Below are 15,565 nucleotides of genomic sequence, written 5' to 3'. Positions count from 1 at the left end.
GGTTTTTGGTCCCCATTGACTTCCATAGTTTTTTTGGGGGGTGCTATACAGAAGTTAATGGGGACCAGCAACAGTCTGGTTACCAACATTCTTATCTTCTTTTATGTTCAGCAGAAGAAAGAACTTCATGCAGGTTTAGAAGGGTGGTAATGAGAATTTTTGAGTGAACTATCCCTTTAAGGCAGACAGATATTTAAGATAGATATATTAAGACGATATTTTACAGATATAAAGGCATTTTGGCCAAGCTCTGTGGAACTAATCATAGACAGGTCTACATAGAAAAGTATATTTCTGCATTTATTTCAATGTATTGCTGAATAATAACATAATAACATACTCACTTAATCACTTTCTGCAACAGTAAACTCAGTTTGAAAATAAAACAAATGCATAATTTCAAAAATACATTTGTTTAATTTATTTGAATTTATTTCTTAATTCTCATTTCTGTGATTGATTTATCCATAGGAAGTGTTTTAAACAATTTGAACATGTAAGCAAATCTACAATTGTCGTTTATTCCCCTTTCATTGTGTGCACACATGTGTTTCGACCAACACGCTGTGTTTAAATATATTTCTCGTGTCGCTTTTGTTTTTTTGAAAGCAAAGCCCTTCTCCAGTGTTGATCCGAGTGCTCTCGGAGCTGATGGAAAGAAAACCCCTGTTCCTGAGCTTCAGCTCACTCCTTTCCTTCCTTCCCCCTCTCCCCCTGTTCTCGCCAAAGGTAGCTTTCAGATGCAAAATAAGCAGACATATGGAGAGGAGGTCTTTCTCCAGCCCTCCTAAAGATTCAGATTGTATGACAAATCACGTCCACCACCACCCTCCCAACCCCACACAGAATCTGCAGACAACAGCTTCATTAGAGTGAAAGAAGGAGTTTTTGCAGCTTTGTCGAGTCAAGCTCAGACTTCTTTCCCTTCTCAATTACTCCATTGTTGGCTGGAGATTCAAGTTATTGCACTCAAAACCATATGGCCGATTTGAACACCTACAAGTGATGCCATCACCCAAACCTACGGGTGCACATCTAGAAATAGAAATAGACAGCCATGGCACGTTTTTCTTTAACAAATGGATGTGTTGACTTGCAGTCCAGCAGGACTACTAAGTGAAAAGTCGAATGCATGGAACAGTCTGGCGGCGAGGTCAGGTGTATGGACTTATCATTAGTCAGGGAATCGCTGTGTACTTCCTCCCTTTTACGGTGATGTGGCTTGTGCAAAGCTTCTTCTCATTTTACCAAAGAGTTGCCCTGGTTACTTTCAAATATAAAGTCTTTAGAGACACAGCTCTCATTGTTAGCACTGATGCTGGGTAAACTAGAGGTAAATTATGCACTTGCACAAACACACGAAGACAAGTGAATGCCCCACCGTAGGGTTTGTATTTAGAATTGGACGTCTGATTGATAGTACTAGGTTCACGAACTGGTACATTATGTGTCTGACTCACAAAGAGAGCCGAAAATTTACATTCACATAGCTTGTAATGAGATTCCATTGCATTTTGATTATAGCACCTGTTCTGAAATCTTGTAAATATGCACAAAAACAATATTCCAGGTATATCTGGCAAACAAATTTGGATCCATTTAAATGTAGGAATGTAATGTTTATGAAATGCAGCTTTCAGTTATGCATTTCAGACACATGCAGCACACATGATACAATATCTGTAAAATGTCTAAATAATAATAATAATAATTATTATTATTATTATTATTATGCTTTTACAAAAGATACATGTTTTATGCATTTAAAAAAAAAATATCAATAATGTAAATATAACAAAACACCACGCATTTATTGTTTAAACAAATACATTTCAGTATAAAAACAAAATTCAGTATAGAAAGAAAGAAAGAAAGAAAGAAAGAAAGAAAGAAAGAAAGAAAGAAAGAAAGAAAGAAAGAAAGAAAGAAAGAAAGAAAGAAAGAAAGAAAGAAAGAAAGAAAGAAATTAGATGTGCAATATTTTCCAACATTAGCAAAATAAATTATATTTTATTTAATATTATATGTTTTTTTTTTAAGTAGGCCTTTAGCAGTTAATTAAAATATTGAGTTGGATTAAGTATAGATTTTTAGGCTTTATTAAAACTTCAAGAATATTACAGGGAGTGACAAAGCATGCTGCATGTCTTTAACCATTGTGCAACCATAGAATTTATTTGCAGTCTCTTCTTGCACGAGGCATGAGGAGCTGATTTTCTTATTCGGGGTGTGGTATCCCCGTACAATTGAAGCACTGGAGTAAGGAATTAATTATCATTCAAAAGTAATGGCCCTATTCTGCCCTGCTTGAATCCTGAAGAAGGAAGAAAAGGTCCTCTGGCCCCGATCCTGCCGCAGCGCCAGGGGAAAGGATTATTCCGGGGATTACCATGTGAAAACTTCTATCAGACTTTCTGACTCAAAGATCTTTTGCGAACAGTAATCGCGTTAATACCCGGGGATTAATGCTGGGCCAAATGCAAAATTGAATTTTAATTCGAATTGCATAAATAGATATCAAATAAATTAAAAGACTATTCTAGCGGAGACTAAAGCGAGTTTCTGTGCCTCACACGTCACATGCCAATCCAAGACTGGTCGAACAAGACCAATGCACCTTTCACTTCTTGATGTGCTTCACACCTGTCATGCAAATCTTTCGCGTTTTAATACTGCTCTCTTTCTTTTTCCCTTTTTAATGTTGCATTAAGCCATTGTGCATTGAAATATCAGTTCCATTCAGGCCGCATATTTAAGTTTACTCGCAGCAGACCCTCAACCACGCGCGTTGCATCGCTTTCTTTTTAAAATGTGCAGTGTGCATGATTGTTTTGGGGTTCGGATCAGACCCTCTTTAAGTAATTCAGTTGTTTCATTTTCTCACGTGCTTCTGCTATTGAAATGCAATCAGGTCTCGTGCACTTGTGCCTAATCCTGTCAAAATCTCCTTGGCAACATCTCTCAGCTGTGGGCAAAACCCTTCTTCCTCCCCACCGCCCCTTTCGGGGGGGCTGACACATCCATCACTTTGGTGGAAATAAGTAATGTTAAGTAACATTGTAAAACAATAACTTTTTTATGACTTTATAAGAGCAATAAGTACAAGGTCCAGACCAGATCACTAATGCTCTGACTGGAAGCAAAATAGTCATTCAAGCTGTTTTCTCTCTTTGAAGTTATTACTGACAGGTTGGTGTTGTAATAGTAAAATCGATCTCCCCCATCACCCCAGTCTGGACCTCCACAGAGTGACCAGAGGGGTTTTAAAACGCATGCATTCGCAAAAGCGTAAAAGAAAAGAAAGAACATGTTTGTTTATAAATATGCTATATATGTTTATGTGTGTGTATATATATATAGGATATATATGTTTATTTTATTTATATATAGGCCTATAGGCTATAGTGCAATGATGAATCACGATTAATCGCATCTAACATAAAATTTGTGTTTAAATAATGTAGGCTAAGTGTGTGTTTTACATAACTTTAAAATGTTATTTTAATGTAAAATACAGTGGAAGATTGTAATTGACCTACCCACCTTTTTTTAAATAACATATTATAAAAAGCGAATTGTATATGTTTAAGTTGCATTAAAGCAGTAGGCCTACTTTAAACATTATTGTAAAATGTTAAGGTTTTTTTTTTTTAGTAAAACGAACAAATAGCTATCAATCATTTATTTCCAGAATTCCTTCCACTTACCAACACATTTGATATACACATTTTATATAGGCTACATTGCATTTAGACCCTATTTTATGTTTATTTTTATTGTGCATGCATACAGGCCTTAGACACACACACACACGCACATTTAAACACAAACTTTTATGTTATATGCGATTAATCGCGATTAATCGATTTGACAGAATAATATATATAGCCTATATTATACTAGTCTGTAATAGCCTACTACTATTTGCATTTTCCAATGAAAAAACAGTCTCGGGTCATTCAGAAGTTCACTACATCTTCATGAGTCCATATTAGTTTATGTATCTAAAATGATGCATCTCCACTGTGCTTCACTTCATGCCAGCGAAAGCACAAACGTGCCTCAGAAGCGGGGTGTTTTTGTTCACGCTGGGACTATTTGAATAAGAATAATGCTATTGGAGTGTCGCAGGCCGAGAAAAATGAGTGACAAAAGCTCAGAGGCGCAGAATTTGGACGGGGGACAAGCCGTATAGAGCTGAAAAGAAGAGAGAGGAGAGGCGCACAATGGAACAATTCACCTTATAATCGCTTTGATATATCATACATGCCTGAAGACTCTAAACATTGTGTAATTATTTATAAATGACTGTGCCCCTATCGCCATAATACCGCACGGAGAAAGGCGCCGCAGGTCTCTCCCCAAACTATTTCTAAATAGTGCCCGTTCATTTTTTTTCCAAAGAAGGGCGAGTTGCTTGCAATTGAATAAATTGAATAATTAATGAACAATTGTACGGCTGTCTCATAAAGATGTCTTTAAATAAAACTTAAGGCTCTGGGCACAGCGGAGGAGTTTGATTGAACTGCATCTTTCACCTCGAGAGTTATAACTCAAGATGCGTGCAGCAGGCAGGGGGGATGAAAGTCAAATATAGGCTACACTAAATCCTTATACACTAACACGTTATTTGAATGTAAAATACAGTAAAAGATTGTAATTTACCAACATCATATGCCTATTTATTTATTTATTTATTTATTTTTACCAATAGCCTATTGGTAAATATATATATATATATTATTTTAAAAAAAACCTATTTTATTTATTTAAATGTATGCATTAAAGCAATACAAAACATTACAGCCTAAAATGTTAAAATATTGTTTTCAGTTAAACGAACGAATATGGAATATCATTCATTTCCATAATTCTTTCCTCTTGCCAACACATTTGAATTTTAGTTTTTTTTCACACTGTAAAAAAAGTTGCTGCCTAAAATGTTTACGTAGCCTACAGTCAACTTGGATGTTTATTTTCAACTTAAATTACATTAAACTGGCTTTTAAAATTGGTTGAATCTTGTTGTAGCTATAACTTATAAAAAAAAAGATAAAAAAAAAAATGCTTATTTTAAAGCAATGTAAAATATGTGGTCGAAACCTTTTGATCATATTTTTTTTACAGTGCAGTTATGCACATTGCAGCCCTATTTTATGTTGCATGTTATTGTTTAGTTACCATTTTTGTATTGCCACGTGTGTTGCACTTATGCTTTGTTTGTCTATCACAGCTTGCGAGAGGCAAATTCTGATTAACTTTAGTCATCACGTCGTAACATTCAGTAAAATAATAAGCAATAGGCTACATAAAAATAATTCTTTTTTTGCAATATACAAAATTGTTTGTATAGAAGTATTAAAATAACTAATACTAGCACGTTTTACCTTGTATTATAGGTAATGTGTAGAATGAAAAGAGCTGAAACGTTAAAAAAAATCACATTCATTTGGCATCAAATCAAAACAATTGTGTATAAGTTTGTCAAATAAAATTTTAAAGAGCTATGCCTACAAAATACAAAAAAGTGTCTTCTAGCCTCGGACCACTTCGTTTTGTCTCTTCTTTTCAATTTCCTTCAGAGATTTAAGTTAAAGTGGGCTTGGTTCATGCTGGACAGATAGCAACAGCTCTGCTCGCGTGGCTTGGCGGCTCTCCGGCTCTCTGATTGGCCAGTGGTGATTACAGGCACGCTTCAGAGGGCGAACAAACAACGGGCATAAATTATGTTAATGAGATGGTCGTGCGGCACGGGGCAGACCTGATGCAAACCATTCATTCATCCTTCACAAAAATGCCAAAGCGAGGGGGGTACGTCCATTGTCTCACCAGGATATATAAGGTAGGTGAGGCCAGTCGTGTGCCAAGCTCACAAGCTCACACGAGCTGATTGAGGGGTAAGAGCAAGACAGACGCGTGCCTTTAACTTCAACACAAACTATCTGCAGGACTCTGCAACACCTCAAACACCCAGTTTCATCTCTCAGCCCACATAAGGTGCGTATTTGCAGCCCAAAACACCCCCGATGCTGCACGCAGAGTTTTTGGAATGACTTTCCACGACTGTTTATTTATTTATTTTTTGGTGCATCCCTAACTCTTTTTTACTCTATATCTCCAGGTTATCAACAATGGAAACTGTCTACTCCGACATGGACACCTCAAGCTGTGACTACTCCTTTACGCACACCGACGATGAAGACTCGGGCAGCAGCCTCCACCCCGCGTCCCCCGCGTCCTCCTGCGGCAAGCCACCTGCGTCTCCAACCGAGCTGCAGCAGAAAAAGCGGCGCAGGGGGCGCGCGAGGAACGACGGCACCGTGCACGTGGTGAAGAAGAACCGCCGGATGAAGGCCAACGACCGCGAGAGGAACAGAATGCACAACCTCAACGACGCCTTGGATTCGTTGAGAAGCGTGCTGCCTGCCTTTCCCGACGACACGAAGCTGACCAAAATCGAGACTCTGCGCTTCGCTCACAACTACATCTGGGCACTTTCGGAGACCATCCGAATCGCTGACCAGCGGCAGAGCAAGTCAAGAGACCCTCCGTTGCTGCTCCCCGGACTAAGCTGCATGGGAGATGCGCCCAGCCCCGGCCGGGACTCTTGCTCCTGGCCATCCAGCGCATCCTCTTCGTCTTCATCCCCATCTTATTGCAATTCAGACCCGAGCAGCCCCGCAGCCATGGACGATTATGGATATTTGCAAACCGATGTAGTTTACAGCTACACCAAATTCGTACCAAGCATCTATTAATGTGACCTAAAGCATTCTCATGTCTGTATAGAGTCTGCAGAAGTATGTAGTGTAATATCAAAGGATGTTGCTGTTACTTTTCTATTAGAACCAAGAGCACAGAGACAACATTAGGTATTCACTGTTTGCCTTAATGACAGTTCACAAATGAGAATGTTTTTATTTTTGTATTTTCTGTACGTTTTGTTATTGATATTGATGCTTTTCCCGATATCTTTGCACTTTTTTGCATTCCTTGGAGGAGCATGACCTTAACCCCTGTTAGAGAAAATTATAATTTAAACCAAGACAGATTGGCCTTTGCAGTCCAAGGTGAAAAGTCAATATTACAATTTGTAGAGCGATAAAGCAGAAAAACGAGCGTGAAAATTCAGTTTCAACGCTGTGACAATAGGCTGAAAGGACAAGACAAAGATCTGGCCTTATGCATTATGTATTTTGACCTGAAGAAACCTCCTCTGTCTGACTGATCCGTAGCCTACAGTTAACTATAGCTCTCTTGACTGCTTTTCTTTTTGTTTTATTTATTCAACCTGTTGCTTTCGTATACTATTGTATTTTTATTGTATATAAAGAGATTTATTCTATTATGTATTTACCTCAAAATTTAAATCTGGTGCAAACATGCTTTTGTACGAATAAATATAACGTTTTCTACAAAAATATCTGTGCTTGCTTGTTTGCTTCATAATGTGACGCTAATATAGACCATAAACAACTCATAGCAATGTCTGGCAACATAATGGGCATCATTGTAATGAGTGCAGCCATTGAAGCGTCACACTGGGTCACAGCGCATAAAATAACGGTTATGCAGCAGGTGCATGGATATAGATCGAGATCGTACGCGTCATCTAATCTGTCAACCAATGCACATTTTATACACGATTGCACTCGATTGTGTCGAAACGTCCACGTGAGTTTTAGTCATTAGGATCTCAAAGATAAAATCTTGAATAAAAAAAAAATGCAAATCTTTATTGTAAAAAATGCACGAGGTGGCATTTGGTCACTGTGTATTTTACAATATCTGCAGCCTATATTCCGTGAAATCATATCAATATACCAACTTATCTGAGTTTTGTTTGTTACTATAAATTAATTAATAAGACAGGTGCATGCAATAGTAATAGCCCATAATAAAATAGGAACTTTTATAATAAACTTTTATACTTTTATATTAAAATCGAAATAAATGCCGCTATTATAAGGTAATAAAAAACATGTCTCAACTTTTTACCGTAAAACTATTAAATGTTTCCTACATTTTCTCCCTAAATTACTATTCTTCTAAAATAAGTTTGCATACAGTTTATTGTCTTTACAGTATCGTTTTTACAGTACTATATAAGATACAAAATAAAAACAAATTAACAGGCTTGTTTCTAGCCTTTTTACATTATTTTTCAAACCTTTTTACAATGCATAAATTAATAAAACGCAAATTCATTTACAGGCTAATCTGCACGTTCAGATAGCCTACTCAAGAACATTCTATAGCCTGAACATTCTATAATCCATTAGGCCTACACAATTTGCCACAAATGAAAAAAGAAAAAGAAAAAAAGATTGAATTATACAAATAAATTAAATATAAACAATCGAATATTGTTTGGACCTTATGTAGTCTACACTAACTTTTTTGGCGAATGCACATGGCTTCATGAACGTTTTTATTCTGTGCACGTTGTGCATGTGGATCAGTTGATTTCTGAAGGGGTTCAGGTTAAATCCTCTATTTGGGAGTTCCGCATGAGGTCCAGCCAAGGCTCTTGTATCTGCACGTGTCGGGGATAGAAAAGTATAATAGCGCGTGCTGAAAGCCTTAGGGAAGGGCGCATGCCAGCTGAAACGAGAAAAGGGGGCACATGCATGATGTTTATCACCCTCTCAAGAAGTTCATTTTACAGACCTTCACTGCACATCAAACACTGATGAGTCGTGTGGCACATTCACAAAGTAAAAATCTGCAATGGACTTCAAAGTACAGCACCCCCCATTCCCCCCCAACCCCACACACCCCCCACACACACACAAAAATGTCTTCATTGACATTATGACTATCTCTTTGTTCTCAATCAGCCATAAGCAATAAGCTTCAAACTGAAATGCACCTGCAATCTGCTATTTATTATATTGTTTAACATGCACTGTAAGAAATTATATGATCAATTATATGACAACATGTTTTTACATTGCTTTAAATCAGAATAACTTTTTTATGTTATACACGATTCAACTCAATTTTTAAGTCAGTTTAATGTAGCCTAATTTCAGTTGAAATGACTTAAACATCCAAGTTGATATACTTCAAAATTTAAGACAGCAACTTTTTTTTTGTTTTTTTTTACAGTGGCTATTCAACATATTAAATGTAGTCCAACTACACATGTGCATATTATTAGCAAGTGCCAATCTTCTGGAATTCAGAATTTCAACATGCAATGCAGAAACCATAAAAGATGGGTTATCATGGATTTACATTTCCTTGTTGGTTAAACTGATTGATGGTTTATATTTATTCTTTGTATGAATATTTCCCATTATCTAAACTAAAAGAATATAATATCAAGGATAAAAGAAAAGCCTGCAACTGAGCCTTACAGATGAGAGCTCTCCCCCTTCCCTTAGGGCTGAAAGCCTGTATCAGTGCAGAAGGGCTCACTCGGGTCACAGGTCACTCAAGGGCAGGAGACCCCTCACCTCCCAAGGAGATGGCCTCCCATGTCAACGAGCACAAAAACATCAAAACAGCCTTCATGTTTGTACAGCCATTTGCACACAGCTACATATCGCACCCCTTCAGAGGTATAGACATTATGCCTTGGGAGGTACATATACTTGACCTCACTTCTGTCAAAAATATCACTTGCATCATTTCAGTGAAAAGTGATGGAAAGAATGTAGGTATTTGGGAACGTAATGAAAAAAAATCAAAACTGTCCCGCATACACATAGTCTCAACAGATTCCATCACATATGGAGTGTAAGACAGTAAAACAAATCTGTTGTTCTATTGGATCTAAACATGTTTTTGAGTAGTTTTCATGTCTGGTTAATAACAGAAGCTGTGAAATTCTACTGATAATAATGCATTCCCAGCTAACAAATATATGGTTTTTGAACAAATTATAACATTTTGAAAACGTTGCCATTAAGTTATAAAAACGTTATTTCTGAACATTCTCTGAATGTTCAAAACGCCCAGTGTTTGTTTTATTGATTGATTTATTGATTTAATTTAATTTAATTTAATTTAATTTAATTTAATTTAATTTAATTTAATTTAATTTAATTTAATTTAATTTTATTTTATTTTATTTTATTTTATTTTATTTTATTTTATTTTATTTTATTATTTTATTTATTTTAAATTATTTTTAAATTATTTTTATTTTTATTTTTTTTACATAATTATGTGAAAGTTAATGGAACATTCAATTTAATCATTTGCAAACATTATTAGAACGTTATAGTTTTAACCTGAAACATTTAAAAAATATTAGACAACCATCCAAATAAAACGTTTCAGTAAAAAAGAAAATGATTGAGGAATGATGTATAAATATATGGAGCCCTGCAAATGACATGCGAGAAAAAATATGTACATTGTGGCCACAAATTAGGACAAAAAAGAACTTACCAATATGTAAGCACAATTTACTAATTCATTCCCTCATTTAAAGTAAATCGTGTGCACGATATAATAATTTATGCACTCGGTTGACTAAATCGTGGTCATGTTGTAATAATTTGTTCCCTTGTTTTAGTTTGAGGGAAGGAATAAGTTCAACGTGGCCCAAATTTATTAACACGAGGGAATGAATTAATAAATAGTGGGAACGAATTCTTAATTCATGGTCAAAATTTAGCTAAAACGAGTGAACGAATTCTTAATTCGTGGCCATGATATATATATATAACAAATATATGTTATATAGGATGGGAGGAGATATGTATATGTTATATAGGATGGGAGGAGATATTTAAATCAGGTCAAGATGGGAGGAGATATTTAAATCAGGAAAAGTATGACCAATGCATATGTGGACTAGATGCATAATTCATACATAAACAAATATGGACTCATGAAGATGTAGTGAACTACAAAGTGAACCGAGCATTGGAACATGCTTTGATTATAAAATACATTTTAGAAATATATGAAAAGAAATAGTAGAAATATATATGGGTTATATGGTAGGTATTTCTTTCTTTCTCCTGACCATAGATGACACAAAATCTCACCTCAGTACTTTTGTTGAATGGCTACGCTATTTTAAAATTTTGTCATTTCATCTGAATATCAAGATTTGTGAGATTTAGTCAGCCGACACAGTTTTGAGGGTAATTGATCTAATTTTGTGTCTAAATAATGATCTAAGACATTGCATTATGTTGAATATCAACGTTTTTGTGTCTATTTGTTAATGAGGGATTTGTGGACACATTATTTTTTAGATTTGAGGAGCATATAAGTTATAGTAAAAAAAAAAAAAAGATAAAATTAGACCCAATTGGGACAGAATTGTGGTATGTTGTTGTGTTGTTATTTTTTTAATGTAATAATTATTGTAATTAATGGGGTTATTATTCAGTATTTCCATGAATTATATATTTCAGACATCTTTGCTTTCATTAAAACCTATAGGTTAGTGCTAGGGTATAGAAAATGGCGGCCTGAGCAGCTTCCACCCAACAAGCGATTTTGCGTTTAAAAGACGTCTAATTGTCATCACTGACATCCAGACAAAATTTGGGCTGTCAGTAAAAAATTAATAGACGTCTAACCATAGCCCAAGAATAGACTAGTCATTAATTAGAGAACATCAAAAAAATAAAACCAAACACCTTGCAATCACTGTTGACTTTGCTTACATCTTGCAAGTTATTTAGGCAAAACCGACATGTAACCAAATTCAAGGTTATTTTGGCTAGAATTGGGTTACTCATAGTCAGACTATACCGATATTTAACCTAGACAGAGAAATTATGGCTATTGTTTGCTAGAAGCATGCTGTCTGTCAATAACATATACATAACGCATGCACGTGAGTATAAATTAGCTCGAATCGGTATGATCAGGGAACTGAGTGAAATACACCAATCCAATTGAAAAAAGTGCTGATTTTTTATGCATAAACTATGCATTCTGATATTCCCGATGTGAATATTATTTTCCAATAATTTTCTATTCTTTTCTATTCTATATCTTTTTCATGATTTTTGGAATAAGATGAACTGTGATCTTGAGATGAGTCCCTGCAGTTGTCCAGTTTGACTCTTCTGTAATATCTACACTTAACAGGTGAATTTTATAAAATGTAGTTTGAATACTATCTTCTCAGTTGTTTAAAATATTAAGACAATTATCGAAGTTTGATAAAATGTTTAATTTCATAAAAGATTTTTTCTTTGTTACATTTAATTACTTTGAATGATTTTGATTCACACTAGCCTTATGAGCCGTGTCCGATAAGCCTGAGCTTTAGGGGTAGCAGAAACCTCAGCCAGCCCTCATTGCTTGTTTTGGGTTGTGTAAGGCTGCTCTCCTGAACCCTGGAGATCTGTGACTAATTCTGTTTGGGGCCTTATCCTAAACAGAGATTAACAGATGAGTGCTGAAAATTGGATGGTCCTGCCCTCTGCAAAACTCACCTTTAGATCAGTGCAATCCTTCCCTTTAGCACCTAAACAGAAACCTTCACACCTTGAGCTCTGATGGACCTAAAAGAGTCAATGACAACAGCAGCACAGGATCATTAGGGAAGCTAATGGTTTGTTGGGAAAATAGAGGATTATTTTAAGTCTGATTGGGGAGACAGGTGTCACAAACTGTCCTTTACTAGCCATCTATTCCTAAAAGCATTTAAGAATCTGGAATTCTCCTTGAAATTGATCTGATTTCACAGTGCGTAATGTTTTAGATTTCTAAGTGATTTTGAGTCGATCTCTTATCAACAGATTTAATGTGACCAAATTCCAGTTAAAGCACTTTGGCTACACACTTTCGGTCGCTTCTTTCAGTGGCCACAATGGGCTAGTATTGATCACACTGTAAATTCCTGAACATTGTTCTCAATTTGTAAACCCACTTTATATTCTTTGTCTGTTAGAACTAAAGCCCCACTTCTCAAGACCCTCCCTCTGAATCCTCCTACAGTCGGTTTTACGACAGTTCAACCTTTGTTTTGTATTCACTTGTCCGTGGAGAGGAACCAGCGAGTGCCAGGAATGTCAAAAGTCAAAGGACCTCTTGGCCCTTCTTCAGCGTGCTGACAGAGGATTCAATCCAACTAACTGTATTCTGCCACAGGCTGCTGGACTCATCCTGTTTTCCTCCCATACACCTTGAGCGTCCTCTCTTTGTGCTTTCCCCTGGACTTTATGAAGGTGGAAATGAGTCCATTAGTGTTTTATTTCTTGCTAGGAGCAAGAGGTGTTTTCTCATTGATGTATCATAATGGGGAATTTAGCCTAAAGCATACAAACCTTTCCTCAAATCAACACTATAGCTTTTATTTTGGATGCTAATGCCAGCAGCTTTGATTTGCAAATGCAGAAGAAACACACACTGACAAACACTGAAAAGAAGTGCAAATTCATGTTGCAAGAAAATTTGAGGCATTATTGTCTCCCCCTCTAAACTACAGTCATCTATCTATCTATCTATCTATCTATCTATCTATCTATCTATCTATCTATCTATCTATCTATCTATCTATCTATCTATCTATCTATCTATCTATCTATCTATCTATCTATCTATCTATCTATCTATCTATCTATCTATCTGCTGTCTGTCTGTCTGTCTGTCTGTCTGTCTGTCTATCTATCAAGATGGATTTATGTTGTTTATAATATTAGATTAAAATATTAGATTACATATAGTAGATATAGTAAAATAAAATTCTGACATAATACTTTTGAATATCTTTAAAATATCAAATATTTTAAGACACACTAGTGTTCAAAAGTTTGGGGTCAGAAAAAAATGTATTTTTTTGTGGAAATGAATACATTTATTTAGCATTAAATGAATCAAAAGTGACAGTATTTCAAATAGTATTTTAACCCTTACATGCATGAATGTTTTGCCAATAATTATTACATATTCTGGTCTTTAGCGATCTGGATTTATATCTAACAAAAATGGATCTCCACTTGTCGCGATAATCCAAAACTCTCCTGATATTAGAGTAACAATAAAATAAAGCATATTTCGTTACCTTTTGGAGCTTGTAAGGGTTCAGTTTGAGCAGATGTTTTATATCATCATCACTGTCCTCATCAGAACTCATTTCCCAGTACATTCAGCATCTGGTTCATATTCGCCATCTCAAACACATTCTCAAAACTATCATTTTCAACATCTTCTAAATCAATATTTTGATCGCTATTATCAGATCCACCATCAAGTGACAGTGACACTAATATTTGATTGCGTTCAGTTCTTGCTCTGCAGTAAATCACTGAGCCATTTCAAGTTGTGCTGATGATACTTCCTATTCTTTTGTTTTCTGCCTGCGGTAACTATGAGTGAAACGTCACTTCATCATTGTGTATCAGACATTGCCACATTGTGGAATAAAGGTGAATTGCACTTATTCAGTTATCAAAGATTACATTTTTAAATTTAAAGATTAAAAAGGGAAAACAGGCATTCTTTTATTATTTTATTATTTTTCCTTGTTATATTGTTTATTACAGTTTTTCTCAGTCGCTTTGGTGCATTTCTCACATAACTTTTTGCATTTGCACAACAGTTAATGCAATTCTCAAAACAATTAGTACAAAGTGCAAAACCTATTGATAACCTGCAAAAGCGTGTCACTTGCTCAAAATGGATAGCTCAAGTGTCAGTGTCATCAAGATGAAAAGTCCTGACACCATTGTTTATGAACAAGATAGTCAAATGGCTTTGTCGTGTTTTCATTATGACAGTTTACTCTGTAAATGTTTTCCAATGCAAAAAAGTCAGATCTTGGTGACACTACCTGAAAATGCTCAAGAGAGCACTATATACTATTTGCACAGCCATTTGAAAATTACAGTAAAGTTGCACATTACTGTATTGTGAGGTGACTGAGTACAAGACACTGAATATGTGTTTCACATTTTTACTGCATATGCTCTTTGCAATTCTAATTTGTTCACAGCATTGTGCAAAAGAAAAAAATACACCCTTATTTACAACAAACATATACTCCCTTTGGGTAGAGCTGTGCACAACTGTAAACAATATTGCAGTACATATTGGAACTGAACATACAGCATACATAGTACTGTAAATCATTCATGCACATCCCTTCTCATCAGTGAAAGCTGAGGTTCACCTGAGAGAAATTGTTCAATTTAGGAAAATTATTTTTTTAAAACATTAAAAAAAGATTTAAAAAATTAAAAATTTGCTTGACAGATTTTGACAACTAGTTCAACATTTTTGTATGTGATGACTCAAACAATGAAATAAGGACTATTAGTTTTATATGGAATGACTATTCAGCATTCACAAGTATAGTTAATTTTGACTGACATGACATAAGCAAATGATAATGTTATAAAACAGCAGAGAGTTGTATGAAAGCAATTGATGCATGTCCAAAAGCATTTGCAATTTGTTGGAAGGAATGAGAAACGTCTCAGGTTACTACTGTAACCATAGTTCCCTGAGAAAGGGAACGAGACGATGCGTCATCGACGCTTTGGGAACGCCCCCAGCGTGAATGCGTCTGAGCATCAATGTCAACTAGTCCAATGGAAAGAATGAGCGTCACGGGCGGGTGACGTCATGACCAGGAAGGCAT

The 15,565-nt window shown here is 35.7% G+C and overlaps 1 protein-coding gene across 1 annotated transcript; it reads left to right on the top strand.

The window, feature by feature from the left end:
* The first annotated feature begins 5,742 nt into the window (after positions 1-5,742).
* Positions 5,743-7,208, top strand: neurog1 (neurogenin 1). The gene is made up of 2 exons (XM_056250401.1): positions 5,743-5,997; positions 6,122-7,208. Exon 2 carries the CDS (start codon positions 6,132-6,134, stop codon positions 6,756-6,758), a length of 627 nt encoding a protein of 208 aa, XP_056106376.1. The 5' UTR covers positions 5,743-5,997; positions 6,122-6,131; the 3' UTR covers positions 6,759-7,208.
* The last annotated feature ends 8,357 nt before the right edge of the window (positions 7,209-15,565 follow it).

The sequence above is a fragment of the Rhinichthys klamathensis genome, unplaced genomic scaffold (genome assembly GCF_029890125.1).
Source record: "Rhinichthys klamathensis goyatoka isolate OS25496 unplaced genomic scaffold, OSU_Roscu_1.1 h1tg000068l_1, whole genome shotgun sequence".
NCBI classification, from domain to species: domain Eukaryota; kingdom Metazoa; phylum Chordata; class Actinopteri; order Cypriniformes; family Leuciscidae; genus Rhinichthys; species Rhinichthys klamathensis.
Note: the sequence above shows the minus strand (reverse complement) of the source record. Positions and strands in the feature narration are given on the sequence as shown.